Here is a 17,257-nt window from a genome sequence, read left to right as displayed (position 1 = left end):
GGGCCTCCCTACCCTCAAGCAGATCGACACAGCCTCTCAGCTTGGTGTCGTCCGCAAATTTACTGAGGGTACATTCAATTCCCTCATCCAGGTCATTGATAAAGATGTTAAACAGAACCGGACCCAGCACTGAGCCCTGGGGAACCCCACTGGTGACCGGCCTCCAGCCGGATTTAGCCCCATTTCCCACCACTCTTTGGGCCCGGCCATCCAGCCAGTTTTTAACCCAAAGGAGGGTGTGCCTATCCAGGCCAGCAGTTATCAGTTTCTCAACCAGAACACTATGAGAAACTGTATCAAAGGCTTTACTGAGGTCTAGGAAAACTACATCCACAGCCCTTCCGTCGTCAACTAGGCGGGTCACCCTGTCATAGAAGGTGATCAGGTTTGATTGGCAAGACCCGCCTTTCATAAACCCATGTTGACTGGGCCTGATCACCCGGTTAACCTGTATGTGCTCATTAATAGCACTCAAGATAACCTGTTCCATGACTTTGCCCGTCACCGAGGTCAAACTGACAGGCCTGTAGTTCCCCGGATCCTCCTTCCGCCCTTTTTTGTAAATGGGGGTAACATCCGCCAGCCTCCAGTCCAGCGGAACTTCCCCAGTGAGCCAAGACTGTCCAAAGATAATGGACAGGGGTTTGGCAATGACATCCGCCAGCTCTCTCAGGACTCTCGGGTGGATACCATCAGGCCCCATAGACTTGTGGGCATCCAGCCGGAGGAGCAGTTCCTTGACCCGTTCCTCTGGGATCACAGGAGCTTCGATTTGCTCTCCCTCCCTGCTCTCAGACACCGAAGGCCAGCTCACCTGGGAACTACTAACCTTATTATTAAAGACTGAGGCAAAGAAGGCATTAAGGACCTCAGCCTTGTCCTCATCCCTAGTGACTAACGCACCCCCTGAGTCCAGTAGGGGCTGGAGGTGATCTTTAGCCCTCCTTTTGTTATTAATATATTTATAGAAAGACTTTTTATTGTCCCTTACAGAGCTGGCTAGTCTAAGTTCCAATTGGGCTTTTGCCCCCCTGATTATCTCCCTACATGTCCTAACTTCCTCCCTGTATTGATTCCTGGATGCCTGCCCATTCTTCCAAGACTTATAGACATCCCTTTTTCTTTTGAGATGTTCCCAAATCTCATTTGTCATCCAAGCTGGTTTTCTACCCCGGCGGCTCGACTTCCGGCACACAGGGACAGCTCGCTCCTGTGCCTCCAGAATTTCCTTTTTGAATAGTAACCAACCCTCCTGCGCCCCCTTACCCTTGAGAGCTGTCTCCCATTGGACTTTGTTAACCAGACTTCTAAACAGCCCAAAGTCAGCTCTCCCAAAGTCCAGCTTGGCCGTTTTAGTGTTCCCCCTTCTAACTTCCCCTAGAATTGAGAATTCTATTATCTCGTGGTCACTATGCCCCAGGCGTCCTCCAACCTTCACATCTCCCACAAGACCTTCTCTGTTCACAAACAGCAGGTCTAGGGGAGCACCTTCTCTAGTCGGTTCACTGACCAGTTGCGATAGGAAGTTGTCCTCCACACTCTGCAGAAACCGCCTAGACTGTTTCCTGACTGCCATGTTATACTTCCAACAAACATCAGGTAGGTTAAAGTCACCCATAAGGACAAGGGCTAGTGAGCGCGAGACTTCCCCCAGTTGTTTAAAGAATAGCTCATCAGTTTCACTGTCCTGACAGGGTGGCCTGTAGCAGATTCCCACTACAATATCCGCCTTCATAGGCCCCCCTTTGATTTTCACCCACAGACATTCTACTAGGTCATCCCCAACATTTAACTCTAAACAGTTTAGACCTTCAATTCTTGCCATCCAACTCCTTTGTCCTCCAAACCTACCACATCTCAGACTTCTTTCAAGACAAGTATGGAAGGTCACATCATATTTTTATCTCAGCCTACTGACTTTTCACCTACTCCAACTCCCTCACTTGTCTCACTTCAAATAAGAATACAAAGCAGACATTTGTAAGACAGAAGAAGGTATGTTCATCTCTTTGTCTCCTTTTACTTCCTTGATAACTTAGGAAAAAAGTGTATAATATTGACAAAAACTATCTTCCAATATGGAAAGCTACTCTGCCTGCATATGCTTTAATCAAGAGAGCAGCTCTGAATCACTCTCTAGAGGAAGTAATCCTTTTCACTGGGATTAAATAAGCTACTCTTCTGTGCCAATGACTTTATATATATATATAAATAGATATGTAGATGCTCCTCTGCCTCAACCACACTCAAAAGCAAACCCATTCCTAACCCCCATTTTGTCTTTCTGGTGGCCCAACCATATTGTCTTTATTAAAGCTCATTGAATGCACTTTCTGTAAATCCTTGCGATGAACTGTACTATTCCAACATTTGACCCAACTTTAGTCATTTCCATTCCACCGATACTATTCCTTCCAAACCAGTCTGTTTAACAGAAACATTTGGAGCCAAGTTCACAAAAAGAAGGAATCATCTCTTCTAGCGTATCAATCTCCTCTGCTTCTATCTACCTAATCCTTCCTGAAACCATACTCTCCATTGACTTTTCTGGTCTTCTGTTTACTGTTGCCACATACACAGGTTTTTCTAATATTACCAGTCCTCCCTGCAGCAAAACAGACCAACTTACAGCTCTGCATACATCTGTATCCCCAACATCTGCTCAGCAGACAGTAATCTAGCAAGCGGTACCTACTCACTGTTGGTACCTTATATGCTCATCTCATCAGAATCTACCTTCTCTGCATTCACAGTTGCAGCTGCGTATCTTTGGGTTTGAGCTCTAGCTAACCACGTTTTTCTCCAACCATCTCCCTTTCACTCCTTTCTTGAAAGCTGTTTAGTTTCACAAATTTGTAACCATATAGTTGGTCTCACCTTTGACTTGTAGCTTGGATTTGAGATCTAGATGAGAGAGCCGCCTAAAGATCTTTCGTTTTTCTTTTTGGACAAGATCCAAGATGCAGCTTTTTCTATTCACCCACACGTGAAACCTTGAAAGATGAAGGAGGCCTGGCCTGCACCTCAATTACAATTGACTTTTGGATGCAATTTTCCCCTCTTCAGACTGAAAATATCTTTTTCTCCAGGAAATTATTGTCTTGTTTAGACACTACCCTTGTTGCTGCTCCAAGGTCCTTCATTTTCCCATCACGGAGTGCACGGAATGGGGGTTGGGGTGCAGCGGAGTGTCAAGGGGAAACCAAGTTTGAGTAACAGTATCTATTCATTCACATTTTACACACCTTCTCCCAGGTTTTCTGTTTTGAGTAGGACAAACTACCAACACACATCAATAACACTTTCTTATTTTTTCCTCAAAACTTAGTGGCACTAACAACAACAACAACAAAAACCAATCTGAGCATTGTTTGGGGAGTAATATTTTGAAAATACCCATTGTCATGCTGACAAATACCTTCTTCCTTTGCTACCTATTTTAAACTTAGTTTACAAGTCTGGAGCCTTTGTATTCTAAAAGCACCTACCATGACAGAATCCTAGCACGTAATTAAAGTGTCTATGTATTTTAAAGAAGCAAAATATGAAGAATAACCCAGGATGTTGTCACACAACAGAATTCCTATTGTTGCAGTTCAGTAATTTAGACTTGAGGTTAGCTAGTTTGTGTTCAAAGTGAGGACATACTGTCTTGTGCTCACTAGATCTCATTTTATTTAATTTAGAAGAACTAGGCAATTTCCCCTCCCTCAGCACATAATGCAGATCATGGCTGAGGAGGATCTAAAGTAATGCTACAGCTGCTTAGCTCTTCCCTTGCACTAAGTTCTGCATTCATTTCTGCTCTAGTCTGTATTTCTATTTTATAATGAAACATACAGTCTAGTTATTTATAGGCTTTCTAGGGATTAACTACACACTCATAAGAATAAACCCTCAAGAGGTTAACCTCATCCTCTTAAGCTTCACACACTACAATCCCAGAGATAGCTGGCAACCACAGCCAAGAGAGAAAAAAATAATCCCACATCTTGCTAATCCTTTAGCCAATCACCTCATGCAACAGTGGAGAGGCCTCTCGGAGGCCTACAACTCAATCTGTCTCAAGAGAACTGTCAATTCAAAAGACACGTATTTCACAGAACCATTAGTGACCCACCTCAAAAGGCAAAATAAGACTTATCTGGCTACTCAGTGGTACACTGAAATCATGCATATACAATGCAATGCTAAAAAGATCCCCGTTTGCAGCTTATATTTTTAGCAGCATATATATTATAGTTTATTAATTTGAAAGTAAATCTAACCAATTTTGCCTTGTTTACACCTGGATAGGCCAATTTATCTATCCTTTATTCTTCCTAGCATGAACTTTTGAGTACCTTTGATTTTCCAGCCAGATCATCTCTCTCTCAAAAAAAACAACCCCACAAACCAAACACACACACACAAAAAAAAACCCCACCCCTTCAAGTTAAACCATGATAATCTACCTAATTATTTCATACCATGAGCTGGATCTCCCTTAACCCTAAATGTGGACACTGCCTGCAGCTGCAGCGGTGCCAAGGAATTAACAGGTGCACTTGTAAGTCAGAAAGTTCCTGTTTTGTTTATTATTTATCTAGCAAAATTGATGCTTCATTGAACTTTAATATAAAAAAATATTACATAGTGCCATTTAAAAAAATTGGCAAGGAGGTTGTTTGGCTGGAAGTTAAAGCCTTCAAGAACATGCAGGAAATGTATAAGGCCAGAAGTATGACTTAACCAAACATCATCTACAGTTCTTTCCTGAAGTAAGAATTTTTAATCAACGCAGAGGATTAGCACTGCTTACAAGCTCACCGAGTCCTACTATATTACTTTGTTTTTTTTAAAAAAAAAGTGTCAATTCATTCATTCTTTTTGTACGTGCTTAATATACACCAATTCCAAAGCCTGGCTTTTCACTTTGTAGGTAAATTCTCCAAAAAAAAAAATCTCAGTCCCATGAGACTACAAGTCCGTATCCTCACAGTCTGTCCTCTAGTAGGCTTTCCCTTTTTCAAAGGGAAATAAAAATAGTATGAAGATAGTTCGAAATCATTTTGCATTTCAAAAAAGTTGTTACCACTAATTAAAGGCTTTGTTCCCTTCCAGAATTCACATATGGCTCAGCAGCAAGAGGAATTGCTCTAACTCAGGCAAGCCAATTGGGAAACTCTTGAATCATCTAGTGTCAGGAAACAATGGCCCGTAAAGAGAAAGGAATGGGGGAGGAGGTGGGGGGCAGGGGGTGGAAGTCAAAGCCTGATAAAACCACAGATTTTATCTAATCAAGAGAAACTACACAATGAACATCAGCCAGGAAAATTAAAAACTTTCCTCCTGTCCTGAAAATGTATTGTGCGTAAGTACCCTCAGTAGTATGATGCCAGAGGGTACTCGATTGCATCTTCTACTGTTACAGATTGCTGCACCCTATTTGCATTCTGAAAAGAAGTTTCATGATCTTTCATGCTCGTAATAGATGTCTAAACCGTTAAATTACTATTTCTTTTCTTATCTTGAAAGACACTGCACTTTAACAGCATGGCCCTTCCATTGTTCTTTACACTAAGTCGGATCCCTGAACAATACTGACAGCTGCTATCAAACTGGGCCGTGCTCACTCTCCGTGCAGCTGCCGCTTGTAGGAACAGACAGGCTTCTGATGTGTCCTTCCCTCTGGGGAGAGGGCTTGACACACTGCGTGCTCAGCGAGGGGGAGCAAAGTTCCACTGAATTGTCATCCCGATTTTATGCTATTCAGATCTTCCAGGATGCACACCGTCCCTTTCAAACAAAATCAAGCATATGTCAGAGCGTGAAACTTATTGCGCAGCACAAGATAATTATCGATCGTGTAAGACTGTAAAAGATCACTGTGACATACGTCTAATTTTAGCATTATGTATATGCATGCATCTACACGGTCAAAGGAATTTTGCACTCAACATGTTCATTTCCTCATTCACAGTTTTGGATTTGTATGGCATCATTAAGAAAGTATCTCATCTGGTGAATCCTGGATAATTTAAAAATTAAAAAGGTGGAGGCTTCTATTCCAGCTTCCAAAGAGTTTCCCGCCCCCCCTCAAAAAATATTTTTTAATTGCATGCCGTACTTGCAGATCCTATTGCTTTTAAAAGACCGTATCTTGCAGACTTTAAAAAGAGGTACATGGCATGCTCAAGACAGCAAAATTTGGTTTGGCTATGTAGCACTATCCTAAGTCCGGTAAGAATATTTTTAAATACATTTCAATACATACTTCCTTTTACTGCGTAAAATATTATTTAAAACTAGTTCATTAAAAAGGGTTTTCCATTCCCTTCTCACCCTAAAGAAGTAATTAATTTTAAAAAATGCAAGAAAGTACAGTTCTCTAATCTTTGTTAATCAAACACCACAAACGTACATGTGCTGTATTTCAAAGATCAAATCAGGTATTCATAAAGTAATTCATTACACAAGAAAAGCATAGAGGAGATTGTGACAAATACAGATGTAATTGTGTGGGTTTCTAAGATGTGATTAGCAAATCAACTAAGTAACAGTCAAAATTTGATACGAAGGGAAAAACAGCGCAGATTTGAAGGGGGGGTATGTTTATGCAAAGCTAATCTGTCAAGTGTAATAAAGCAGCTTGAATAAAATTTAAGCTGAAAATCCACTGAAGCTCCCCATTTCAGGGAGGAAAAGCTATTAAAAGGAAATGAAGGTCACCCTCTCAGTTTATTTCACCTAATTGACTGCCAATAGCTTACCACAGGCAAACCAACTGCAGATCTGCAATTGAGGAACTGATGAAAGGAGAGTTTTCAAGCTGAGGCTCATTCTTTTAATCCTCTCTCACTCCTATTTTTTTTTTCCATCTCCAGTTGGGATGTAATTTTAAGCACAGATGGATTAACTGGTTCCATTGTCTGTAGACGTCATTGGACTATGGCACTGTTAATCCGTACAGCAGCATGTCTAATTATCATTACAAAGTGTCTGAGGGAACTATAAAGACCAGCAGGGCATCTTCTCACAAGCAATTAACATAAATTGATAAATGAGTAATTTGAATCTGCTCAAGGCGCTCACATATGAATAAAATCAGAAAGGACGGGTTCTTGTTACGGCTACTTCTTTCACTTAGTCTGGAAGGGCAGAAAACATGAGAAATATTCTAGACTTAGTGGCGGGGGAAATGAACTCATGCAGTGGAAGGAATGTATGGTTCAGAAAGTTCATTGACACAAAGCAAATGACTTGTGATTGACAACCAGTCACAAGCAAGTAGTATTAACTTATTTGAGCATATTTAGAAGCACAAACTCAGTGAAAGGCTATTAGAATACTGTGTCAGACAATTAATACTACTTCAAAAGCAAGTGAAGTTTCTTTTCAGTAGCTTGCTAATTTAAAATTCATGAAAGATTCACAAGAAAGGGAAAGAAAGAAGAATGAATAGTTGTACAGGCTCCAAGAACTCAAGTGTCACAAAAAGCATGAGGCAAAGGTAACTAGATCAACTGACATACAATACCTACAAATAAACAAGCAACTCTCCTAATCATTATACTTCTTGCAGGAGAAGTTTCATTACACAGCACTGCTGCACAAAATGATGTTCTGACAAAGTAAACTATTAACTTTATCCCTGTTAAAATCCACGTGAAGCAAGGCAAACACTTCAGCAACACTGGGCATCAAAACAGCGTTAGACATCAAAACATTAAGCTTATTTTAAAAACAGCAAAGCAGTAAGATATGAAAGCAAGTTATACACACTGTAGGAGGTAGACCTGGAAGGCCACGTACCCCGATGATGGCATTCAGTTCAGCCATGGTCACTTGTTTGGCACGTTCTACAGCTTGGGCCACTTGCTGCTGATGCTATTAAAAGAAGAAGGGGCATGGGGAGGAATTTGTGTTAAGGTATTGACCACACCAAATCAAACCAGGATCACAAATACCTGCACAACCGGTTTGCCTGCAGAAGCCCGGGCTACCTATTGCAAGACATCTTACACAAGTTTTTACTTGAGGTAACAGTGCCCTATTTCTCACCCGTTCAAAAGCAAACAAGAGCACTGAAGGCTGCCAGCTCACCTCTTCCCTCATGCCACTTCAATATTAATCTTCTGGCAAATGAATAATCAGTTTCTAATTGAGTTGACAGGACGATAATGTCAACTTCACACTAGTGTCAATTTTAACATTTATATACTCTGTGCCCACACAGTAAAACCTACTGAAATTTCAAACAGGGAAAAGAAGTGCTTCACTGAACTTAACAAGAATTACAAATACTCTATGTAGAGTTTGAAAAGGCATATCCAAAATAACAGGCTTCAAAATGTAACAGCAGCTGCCCACCATACGCTACAATTGCAGCCATTCAGACCAGATGCACATTTGTAACCTTAAAACAGCGCTTTGCATCCAAGCTAACTACTCACCTTTCACACTAAAATTTGATACAGATTATGTAGATAAGGATGCTTATTTCACTAGATTCACATTTGACAACTGAATATGAAAATAAGCAATCATCATGATTAGAAATGAAAGCTTTTTGTTTCATTAGTAATATTTTACAAGACTCCCACTCTCCTCAGGCAATGAATGAGGCCGAGCCATCGACACTAGTTTGAACTCAGATTTGTTAGATCAAATTAGCAGGGGGTTTGCACACTTCAGCTATAACAGATGTTCCTTACACTTGTGTATTGTGATAAAATTAACATCTTAAAACTAGCTAATTTGCAAACAGAAAAGCAACATAATTGCACTTTAACAGCTGAACAGTTTTACTTACTTCCTGAGACAAAAATGGGATGACTTGTGCACAAATTGTATTCAATCTCTTGGCGATTTCTGTCTATAGAGGAAAAGTATTTTGATTAAAACTGTGTTTTAAATTCGCTGCCATATATTCACTAGTGTACAGGATTATATAAAGTTCACACAGTGAAGAAAGTAACAAAAAAATCCACATCTTCATATTACTGCAAATAGTAAATATATAAGCCCAGATGAGGACAGAGATTTAGTTAGCTCCTCTAGGACATCTGCCATGTCTAAAGCACCTAATCTGTATACACATTTAGGCACAAATCTGGTCCTTGTACATAGCTCATTAACAAGTAAAGCATTTTTGAAATCCATTAAGTTCAAGATAAAGCCTTTTAAAAGGTAGATTTATTATTACTCAAATTATCAAGCAGCATAACATGAAGGTGACAGGCATGGAAGAAAAACGCTTCTTTCATGATCAATTTTATCTGCCTATTAAAAGGTAAAATTAGTTTTGCTGACAGAAACACACCATCAAGAGTACAAAAGAAATACCAAAACAGAAGCAAGGCAGAATGGAGACAAAAGATACAGGCTTCTAAAACATCCATATTGAGAGGGAATTAAAATAATGCAGAAAAGAATCAGATCGGAGAATGTGATAGTCAATAACAGCAAATCAGTGAAACCATGAGTAACAGGAGAACAATAAGGCTAGGAACCAGCAGAGAACGGAACAATCCTTCACTGAAAGCAGCAGAGAAAACAGCAGGACAAAGTGTTTGTGTCCCACTTTTCAACAGCTTTATCTATCTCCCACTTCTGGCATATCAACTTGAATACAGGATTTCTGGTGGTGTACAGGGATCTTTTTCTCTCATTATTCAGTCTTACCTGTGCTTACAGCTTTTCAGACCTATATATCTGCCCACCGTTCAGAACCACCATTGTAATTAACGCTCAAGGTGCTTGCACAACTCCTACAGTTTTCCTTAATAACATCTCCTGTAGTCACCGTAGCACGGGTGCACAAAACCAAAATTAGCGTCCAGATGTGAACACAGCCTACATACAAGACACTCTGAAGAGCTCTTGTCAGTCTCTCATACCATTAATCCATATACATATTTCTTGAGGCTTTTGGTGTGGTGGTTTTTTTTAAGAGACAAGAAACAAAAAATCCCTGCTGAGAATCGTTACGCCTTCCATGAAAGGACGTGCATAAACCTGAGCAAAGATACATATTCTTTCAAAGAAGTCCGATGAAAACATTGGTAACTCATCTGCTGAGCCTTTCCCCGAGTCTTCTCATCATCCTCAGTTTTTTAGGAAGACTCTGTGATGTGCTGATCCTGATGCATCAGTCAAGCAGTAATTGGGATACAAAAGCCACCCTCCACTTCTATGCCTCAGCGGACAGGTGATATGGGATCGAAATACAACTGGCAAGCTTTAACACCTCTTTCCCTGCCTCTGACAGACACAGGGAAAATACTTGATAGCACTGAAACTTGTAAAGCACCACGTCTTTCCGACACAAGCTGAAGTACTCTACCTGACCAATGTCTGGCATTTGACACATTCCCCTTATATAACAGCGATGAAGCGACAGTTGCTTTACAGCAAACCTTTCTCTCCCTGCAACAAAGGGAACAGATCTCTGTTCTTACTAGAAACAGCCACCACTTCACACAGTACCACAGCGGTCTGCTTCCATTTCGTTCGAGCTACGACCATAAAATATCCATCATTCTGCATGTGGCCTTTAGCACTGGTACTACATACATACCAGCAAATGCGATCAAGGAAGTTACTAGCTTAACTATTCTCAGTTATCAGACTTAACTATTATCAAATCCATTGGTACTTTCAGTGTCTGTGAACAGGAGGAAAAAAAAAAATAAATCACTAAACCACATGATTGTGAGAATCTATGTACTACATGGCATTTTTCCACATACCTAATATGTCTCTCCTGAAAGCAAGATATGTCAGCTATGGAAAGTCTGTTACATAGCAATCCAGTTGGCTGATGTTTAGCTAAGATGTTAAGGGTCCAAGAAGTTAATTGCCCTAGACCAATGGGATTACTTTTGTTTTCAGGACGAAGCCAGGATGAATCATAGTAGGTGATAAGAGGGGAAAGAAAAAACTAAAATAAGAAACTCATTTGGTTTCTACTGAAAAGTTCTTTGACCTGTATGACCTACACAAAGGTCTCCCTAATCTGTAATGTTGAGGTAAGTATCCTTATTGTAGCTGTAAGAAAAAAAAACAACATGTATTTTCAGTAGAGTCTATAAAACATGCAAGTTGTCCATGTTACTGGATTTTGAAAAATGAGAAAAGAGAATGCAACACCATGCATTCACTGTAATTACCAGTCCCAACACAGGTCAATTAGGTTTATTTTTTTTTAGATTTTTATTTCTTTTCCAAAAAAGGGGGCATAATCAACTCCTCCCTTTCCCAGTCAATCTTATTTTAAAATTATTGCCTCAGTACTATCATACCTGACTTCGTATCTGAACTGAAAAAAGGTATACTTCTGAGTTTGTCTTTACCAAAGCAGGGTATCATTCACCATCCTATATGAAGAGCATCCTTAATAATTATCCACAGTGCTAGGTAAAGTTAAATGTACATGCCATAAATAGGTTTATTTTGAAATTTATTTCTTTAAGAAACATTTACACTGAAAGGAAACTGAAAATACTATTCTACACTTCATAATAAAAGTCTGCTTACATTTAAAAGGTAGTTTGCCTACTAGTGCTATTTCCCACATGCAATTAAATCAAGTACTTAAAATTACCTATCCACTATGAGATTTCATGCTTCTCCTGTGGCTGCCCTCAAATGTTTAGTAAAAACGATTCTTATTCACAAACATGTTAAAATATATTTTTGTTCTCTAGTGAGTTGTGGAAGTTAGATTTTAATGCACAATTCACCTAATCTTGCCCATCAGGAGTTGCAAGAGGTTTTCAGAATTGCGAGAAAGGAACTTTCATTACTTCAAATATAAATCTAGCTGTCCAAAAGGCAATGTACATTCACCTTTCAAGGTGAAATATCTTTGATTATATCTGTGTGCACGTGTGTGTGTATACATATATTCATTCTTAAAAGCAAAAACCTTTTTTGAAGGAGTCTAGGAGAGCTTTGTTAATCCAAATCAAACATCAGTAATTGGTGGCATTAGAGTAAACTATATATTCCAGATTTGGGGCTCACGCATTTGAAAGTCACAAAGGAAAGGTACTTATCAGTTACTTCTAGAGGCCTCCCAGTATGACATAACTATTATCTAACTGCTGATCTTGAGACATGTAGGGCAGTCAGAAGAAGGAGTAAACAAAGAAAATTCTGCAGAAAGCTGCTCAAGCATAGACAAACATGACTAATTGCCCATGTTCTTTGGCTCCTTGGTAAAGCAGACTGTAGAAGCCTGCATCTCTCATGAAAGCCCTCCTAGCTCTACGGCAGCTCTTAGCAAAGCATCTGAAGTGCCCTTAATTGTTTGTGTTCTTAATGCAGAGCCTCTTGAATACATTCATTTTTAATAGAGGACTTGAGTGTGGGGCCCATCAAAGAATGACAAAACTACATCGTTCACTGGTTCTTGCTGTTGTAATGATTGTCTTTTGATTTATTTGCAAATGACAAGCTTGTCAGACCTCTGACTGAAGTGCTACCCTCCTTTCTGAAGTATCATTAAAAATTAACATGAAGGAATTCAGCTGCATTTTGTAAAATTAAGTTGAGTCGATGGATTAATTTTTCTTCACTCACGTAATTTTTTTGCCTCCGTTCCATCTAATTAAGGACTTAAATGTTTTGACCTAACCATTGCCAAACTCAAGTGATTGTACTTAAGTTTGTCCCTTGCTAAAGTGAATTCTTAACATAATGACAAAGAACAAAGCAGCCAGACTCGTTACTAAATATAATACTCATTTAAATAAGTCATTGTACTAAGCAGTTAAGAAAGAGCTTGTATATACAATTGTATTTTTTTTTCCTTCTGCATGGTTAAATGAAGTATTGAAGTGTTTTCCTTTACAGTAGTCTATTCCAGATCATTTTGCATTTTGACAGCCTCTGCTTTCCAAAGCACTATGCAAGATATCATACTGAAATCAACATGATTTCTTAAACAACTACAGATTTTTGTACTGGAATGAAAAGAAGGAAGTATAATACAAGTATCCAAACTCGGACTGGTGGTTTTTCACACCACACTTAACATCCATATATATTTTATCATTAATGCTGGAAGCCCTAGCCTACGGGAGCCACTGCTCACTTTTGAGTGAAGAATACAACCTTCCTCTGAGAAGAATTAGTTCATCACCTTTCTGCTTCAGAGGTTTGAACAATAATACTTTTGTGTTTGCTCCCATCAGTGTCTGACATACGTGTCCCAGGACTGACTTTAGCTATAGCATCCATGCTGATCTAAAGCAAAAATTGAATCTTACAACACGTTATTTTTAACAATAAACTGCATTGTGACAACTGTTCCATTATTAGTGCTGAGACTTCTCAAAGCTTTCCAGACCTACCTTTAGAAAACAATGCTCAGCTAAAAACGTCCGTTGTATGCCAGAAGCTTGTTCTTTCACACAAAATGCACTTCCTATATCACAAAGTTAGATCAGTATTTGAAAGCACTCTATCACTACTTTTTAAGGACTGGCTTGTGTATTCTCAGTTATTACATTTTTATTTACTTAAGTTATTTCAATCCAATTTTGAGACTCATATTTGTCTTTAGATTGGGAAGAATACAGCTTAGGAACAACACGATTAAAAGTAAAGCAAGAAAACCCAAAGTTCTGATGATATCAAAAAAAAACATGTACTAATCCATTCCTTTAAAGCAAAGGAAGCTGAGGGTCAGCCTTTAACTCACACACAAAAAAAAATATACTGTCAAATCACATTCATAAAAGCTTTAGAAGGTAATTTGTAAGTACTTTGCCTCCACTTACACTTTCAACATGTAGGAAGCCAAGTACAACACTGAACTCCTCCTGGAAGAATAAAATGGACTTCCTGTCATTTACAGCATGTAACACAGTAATCCACCGGGGAGTAAAGGTCAATGTTGCACTTTTGGTCATTACTGAATCATTTGAGATTATCTGTGGTGGGGATGAGAAGAAAATCGAAGGCTATGAGAATGCTGCAAATGGCTTGACCTCAGACCAATTTTCATCTCCATCTGTCTAACAGACATGTAGATAAAAGCCCTCTTTATGGGACATACCTAACCATTTTTTTAATCCCTGTCGCAAGCGAGAAATCAGTTTAAAATTACATTTCAAAAGTCCTTAGCCAAGAAACTCTTTGTGTATATTTCAGTCTTGAGCTGAAGTTTAGTACCTATTTAGTATTTTCATTTTTCCAACAGAATCACTGAAACCAGCAGTACAGTTTAACGATGCAGCCTTTACTCTTTTTGTGATTGAGATCTTCAAAGACAACAAAAAGCACACATTCATAGAGCAATTACAAAAAAGAAACATTTCACTATGCTTAGCTCTCTGCATGCTTTCTTAGAACTTTGTTACAGAACGACTCAAGCACTTCAAAAAATTTGTTGGTAAGAATTCGAGGGGGAACAGAATGTTGGAGGTATAATTAAATCTGAAAACTTAAATATTCAAAAGCCTCAAATGATTAAGGCTAGCATTCTATGAACTTTGCTGTTCATGAGTTATTGAATCCACATTGAGCACTGAGATATGCATATATTATTAATGTCCTTTTATTTAAAACTAATACACTACAATCTGTTCTGGCAATGGCTGCAAAAGGGGGGGGGGGGGCGCGGGGGGGGGGGAATAAAGGCAACATGCCATTTAAAAGTTTAGGCCTCCACAGTATATCAATGTCAAACAACAGCGTGTCAAGCTAAGATTCAATTCAGGTAAGTGCCACTGCCAAATTTTCTTGTTCCCAGACGTGCTTTAAGATTATTTTATTGCTTAAAATTTAATTTGTTCCAACTCGCGTCTCCATGACAACGTTGGCTAACCCTGCAAATCATTTGGGTAATTGGATATCTTATCTTTCTATTGCTCTCAAATCGAATGATTCTGCTAGAACTGCAGCAGCCAATCAAATTTACGGGCCTCCTGAGTAATAGACTCAACACAAGTAGCCACATCCATCTCCCCTTTACCGTCGTATTAACCACCCTGCGACAAACTGTGGAAGCTGGCCTTCAGACTCTATTTTAAATTATAAACACTCATTACTAATATTCTCACCAATAGGAGGGGGTGGGAAGGTTTACTCTCAACAGATACTTGACATTCAATCTGACAAGCGGCAACGGGTAGCGTTCATTTCAGCGAGAGGAACAATCTCGGTGTTTTGGGCGTAAACTGTCAGTTTAACGTGACGTATCATTAACAGATACAGCTTTCTCTCTTCCCCGCCATTTGTACTACTCGTTTTAATTGCGAGGTCAGCCACCCACACAATGATGATATTAAAACCCCAGAAGACTGGCATGAAAAATCTTTAGCTATGAAAAAACCCAAAACACCACCATATTGCAAGTGGGAGTCAAGAGAGGGAGAAGTAACAGAAATATTAACAGAGTAAAACCTCAAAATGATAAAGTCACGGAATGCTACTGTTTCCAAAGTGAAACTAGTTTTGTTTTTTTTTATTCAGCACCTAAACTACATTTATCTGAATCCTCTTAGATGTCAGCTTGAACTACAGAAAGGTCATGTTAATTTAAACATAAGCTACATATGATGCACAAGCCAACAGCTACACTTGCCAAACATCTACTACAGGTTTGGACTTCAGTCAACTATAAAGTGAAGTGACTGAATATATTTCAGATGTCTAATTTCAATGCTTTCTATAATAATAGAGAGGCCACTGTGCAGCTCTCAACAAACCACTGTACACAACTGCCCATCCCATTTGCAGCTGTAAATCCTGTTGAACCCAAGCCAACTGGCAACAAAGAAGCTGTTGTCAGGATGTTAAAGTGCTCCTTTCACACATTTTCACTATGTCAAGACTCTTCTTAAACTTGGCTAAACAGGACAGTTATCACATTTCTCCTTTAATTCGTCTTCAGCCCATCTTGCTCAAGCACTCTCAACTACTAAAGGTGTGTTTACCCAAATTTTAGTACCACAGCTTAGTTTCCATGCCTAAGCTAACCTTCAATAGACACAGAAGTATCTAAGTCTCTGAAGTAAGCTCACAGCTTTATTTTATTTTCAAGTTGTTTTCCAGCACGTGCAGCTCCCACTTTTATTTAGATTTCATGAGATGCTGAGCAAGTCACAGGCTAACTCCAATCCAGAAGAGGTCTTGTCACTGTTGCTTCCAGAGGCAGACTTTCTTCAAATCATGCTGGTGACATTTGGACTTGGTCCAACATCTCAACTAATTAGTTAAGCAGAAAACATTACTATGTGAGAAGAAAAAGGGCCAGGGCAGTAGACCACCACATCACTTAGTTAAATAGGCTCACAGGAGGCATCCATCAGGTAACAGAGTATCTCAAAGTATCAGGCAAACCAAGCTGGGAGCAGAGCTTTTTTGGAGGAAAGAATAAGCTATTGGACAAGCTCTCCTCTTCCCACAGGGCTGCTGTCTCATGTGCTCTTAGGGTGATCTAGAAACAACACAGTCTCTAAAACTATCCAACATGCTTTGCATTATTACCCTTAAGGATGTCAAGAACTTAATTTACTTTGGAAAACTGAGCAGCACTACACTACACAAGAACGAGGAGGAGACAGCAAGAAGAGAAAAAGAAAGGAGGCACAAAAAACCACAATGTATCTGTAACTGCTACCAGAAAAGAGCCCTGTCGGCTTTTCATTTAGTTTAGGACATTATTTTAGAACTACTTCCTATTTCACTCTCACTCCCACAAGCCTAATCCAAGTTTCTGCATACATCCTTGCAGCACTTGCTACACTGAGCCACTTTATTGGGATGGCACTAGAAAGTCAGAGCTCTTGCATAGCTGGAGAAGTGCCTAGAACCACACAGCTTCTAAAACTTAAGAGGATAAAGTTCCTCAAACCAAGAACATACATTTACAGTATGCAAGTCAGTAACAAAACTCCCAGTCAGGATTCAGTCCTTGTCAATATTCAAGTAAGACTATAATAGCAGTAGAATCTGGACTTGACTAGAACAATAACCATGCCATGTGACAAAAAAAAAAAAGGACGACACACTAATGCAAGGGCCTGAAATATGGGGGGGAAATTCAATATGCTACATTCACCAGGACTTTAGAAATCACTACCAAACTAAACTTACCAAGTCACATGCACTTTCGTATCTTACATGTAATTTTCATCATTTTACAACACTTAGTACACCCACAGCTCAGTTTCAAATATCTGTCAAGTCAGAGAAACAATTTAAGGCCTTAAAAAAGTGTTTGCATCAATGCTTCAGGTGCCATCGGGTGACTCACTAACAA

The 17,257-nt window shown here is 39.3% G+C and overlaps 1 protein-coding gene across 11 annotated transcripts in view; it reads right to left on the bottom strand.

Annotated features, from left to right (window-relative positions):
• LOC104377115 (TLE family member 1, transcriptional corepressor) overlaps nt 1-17,257 on the bottom strand; it is an 83,891-nt gene that overhangs the window by 53,925 nt on the left and 12,709 nt on the right. For 8 of the 11 annotated variants that reach the window (XM_086629755.1, XM_086629759.1, XM_086629760.1 and 5 more), the window contains exons 5-6: nt 8,795-8,857; nt 7,795-7,869 (exon numbers count right to left, since the gene is read on the bottom strand). In XM_086629755.1, the coding sequence (XP_086485881.1) occupies nt 7,795-7,869; nt 8,795-8,857 (138 nt within the window). Of the gene's footprint in view, nt 1-7,764; nt 7,870-8,794; nt 8,858-17,257 lie in introns of all 11 variants that reach the window. The other 3 variants (XM_086629754.1, XM_086629757.1, XM_086629756.1) reach the window with 1 other exon arrangement.

This window comes from Tauraco erythrolophus, chromosome Z (assembly GCF_009769465.1).
Source record: "Tauraco erythrolophus isolate bTauEry1 chromosome Z, bTauEry1.pri, whole genome shotgun sequence".
Classification (NCBI taxonomy): Eukaryota; Metazoa; Chordata; class Aves; order Musophagiformes; family Musophagidae; genus Tauraco; species Tauraco erythrolophus.
Note: the sequence above shows the minus strand (reverse complement) of the source record. Positions and strands in the feature narration are given on the sequence as shown.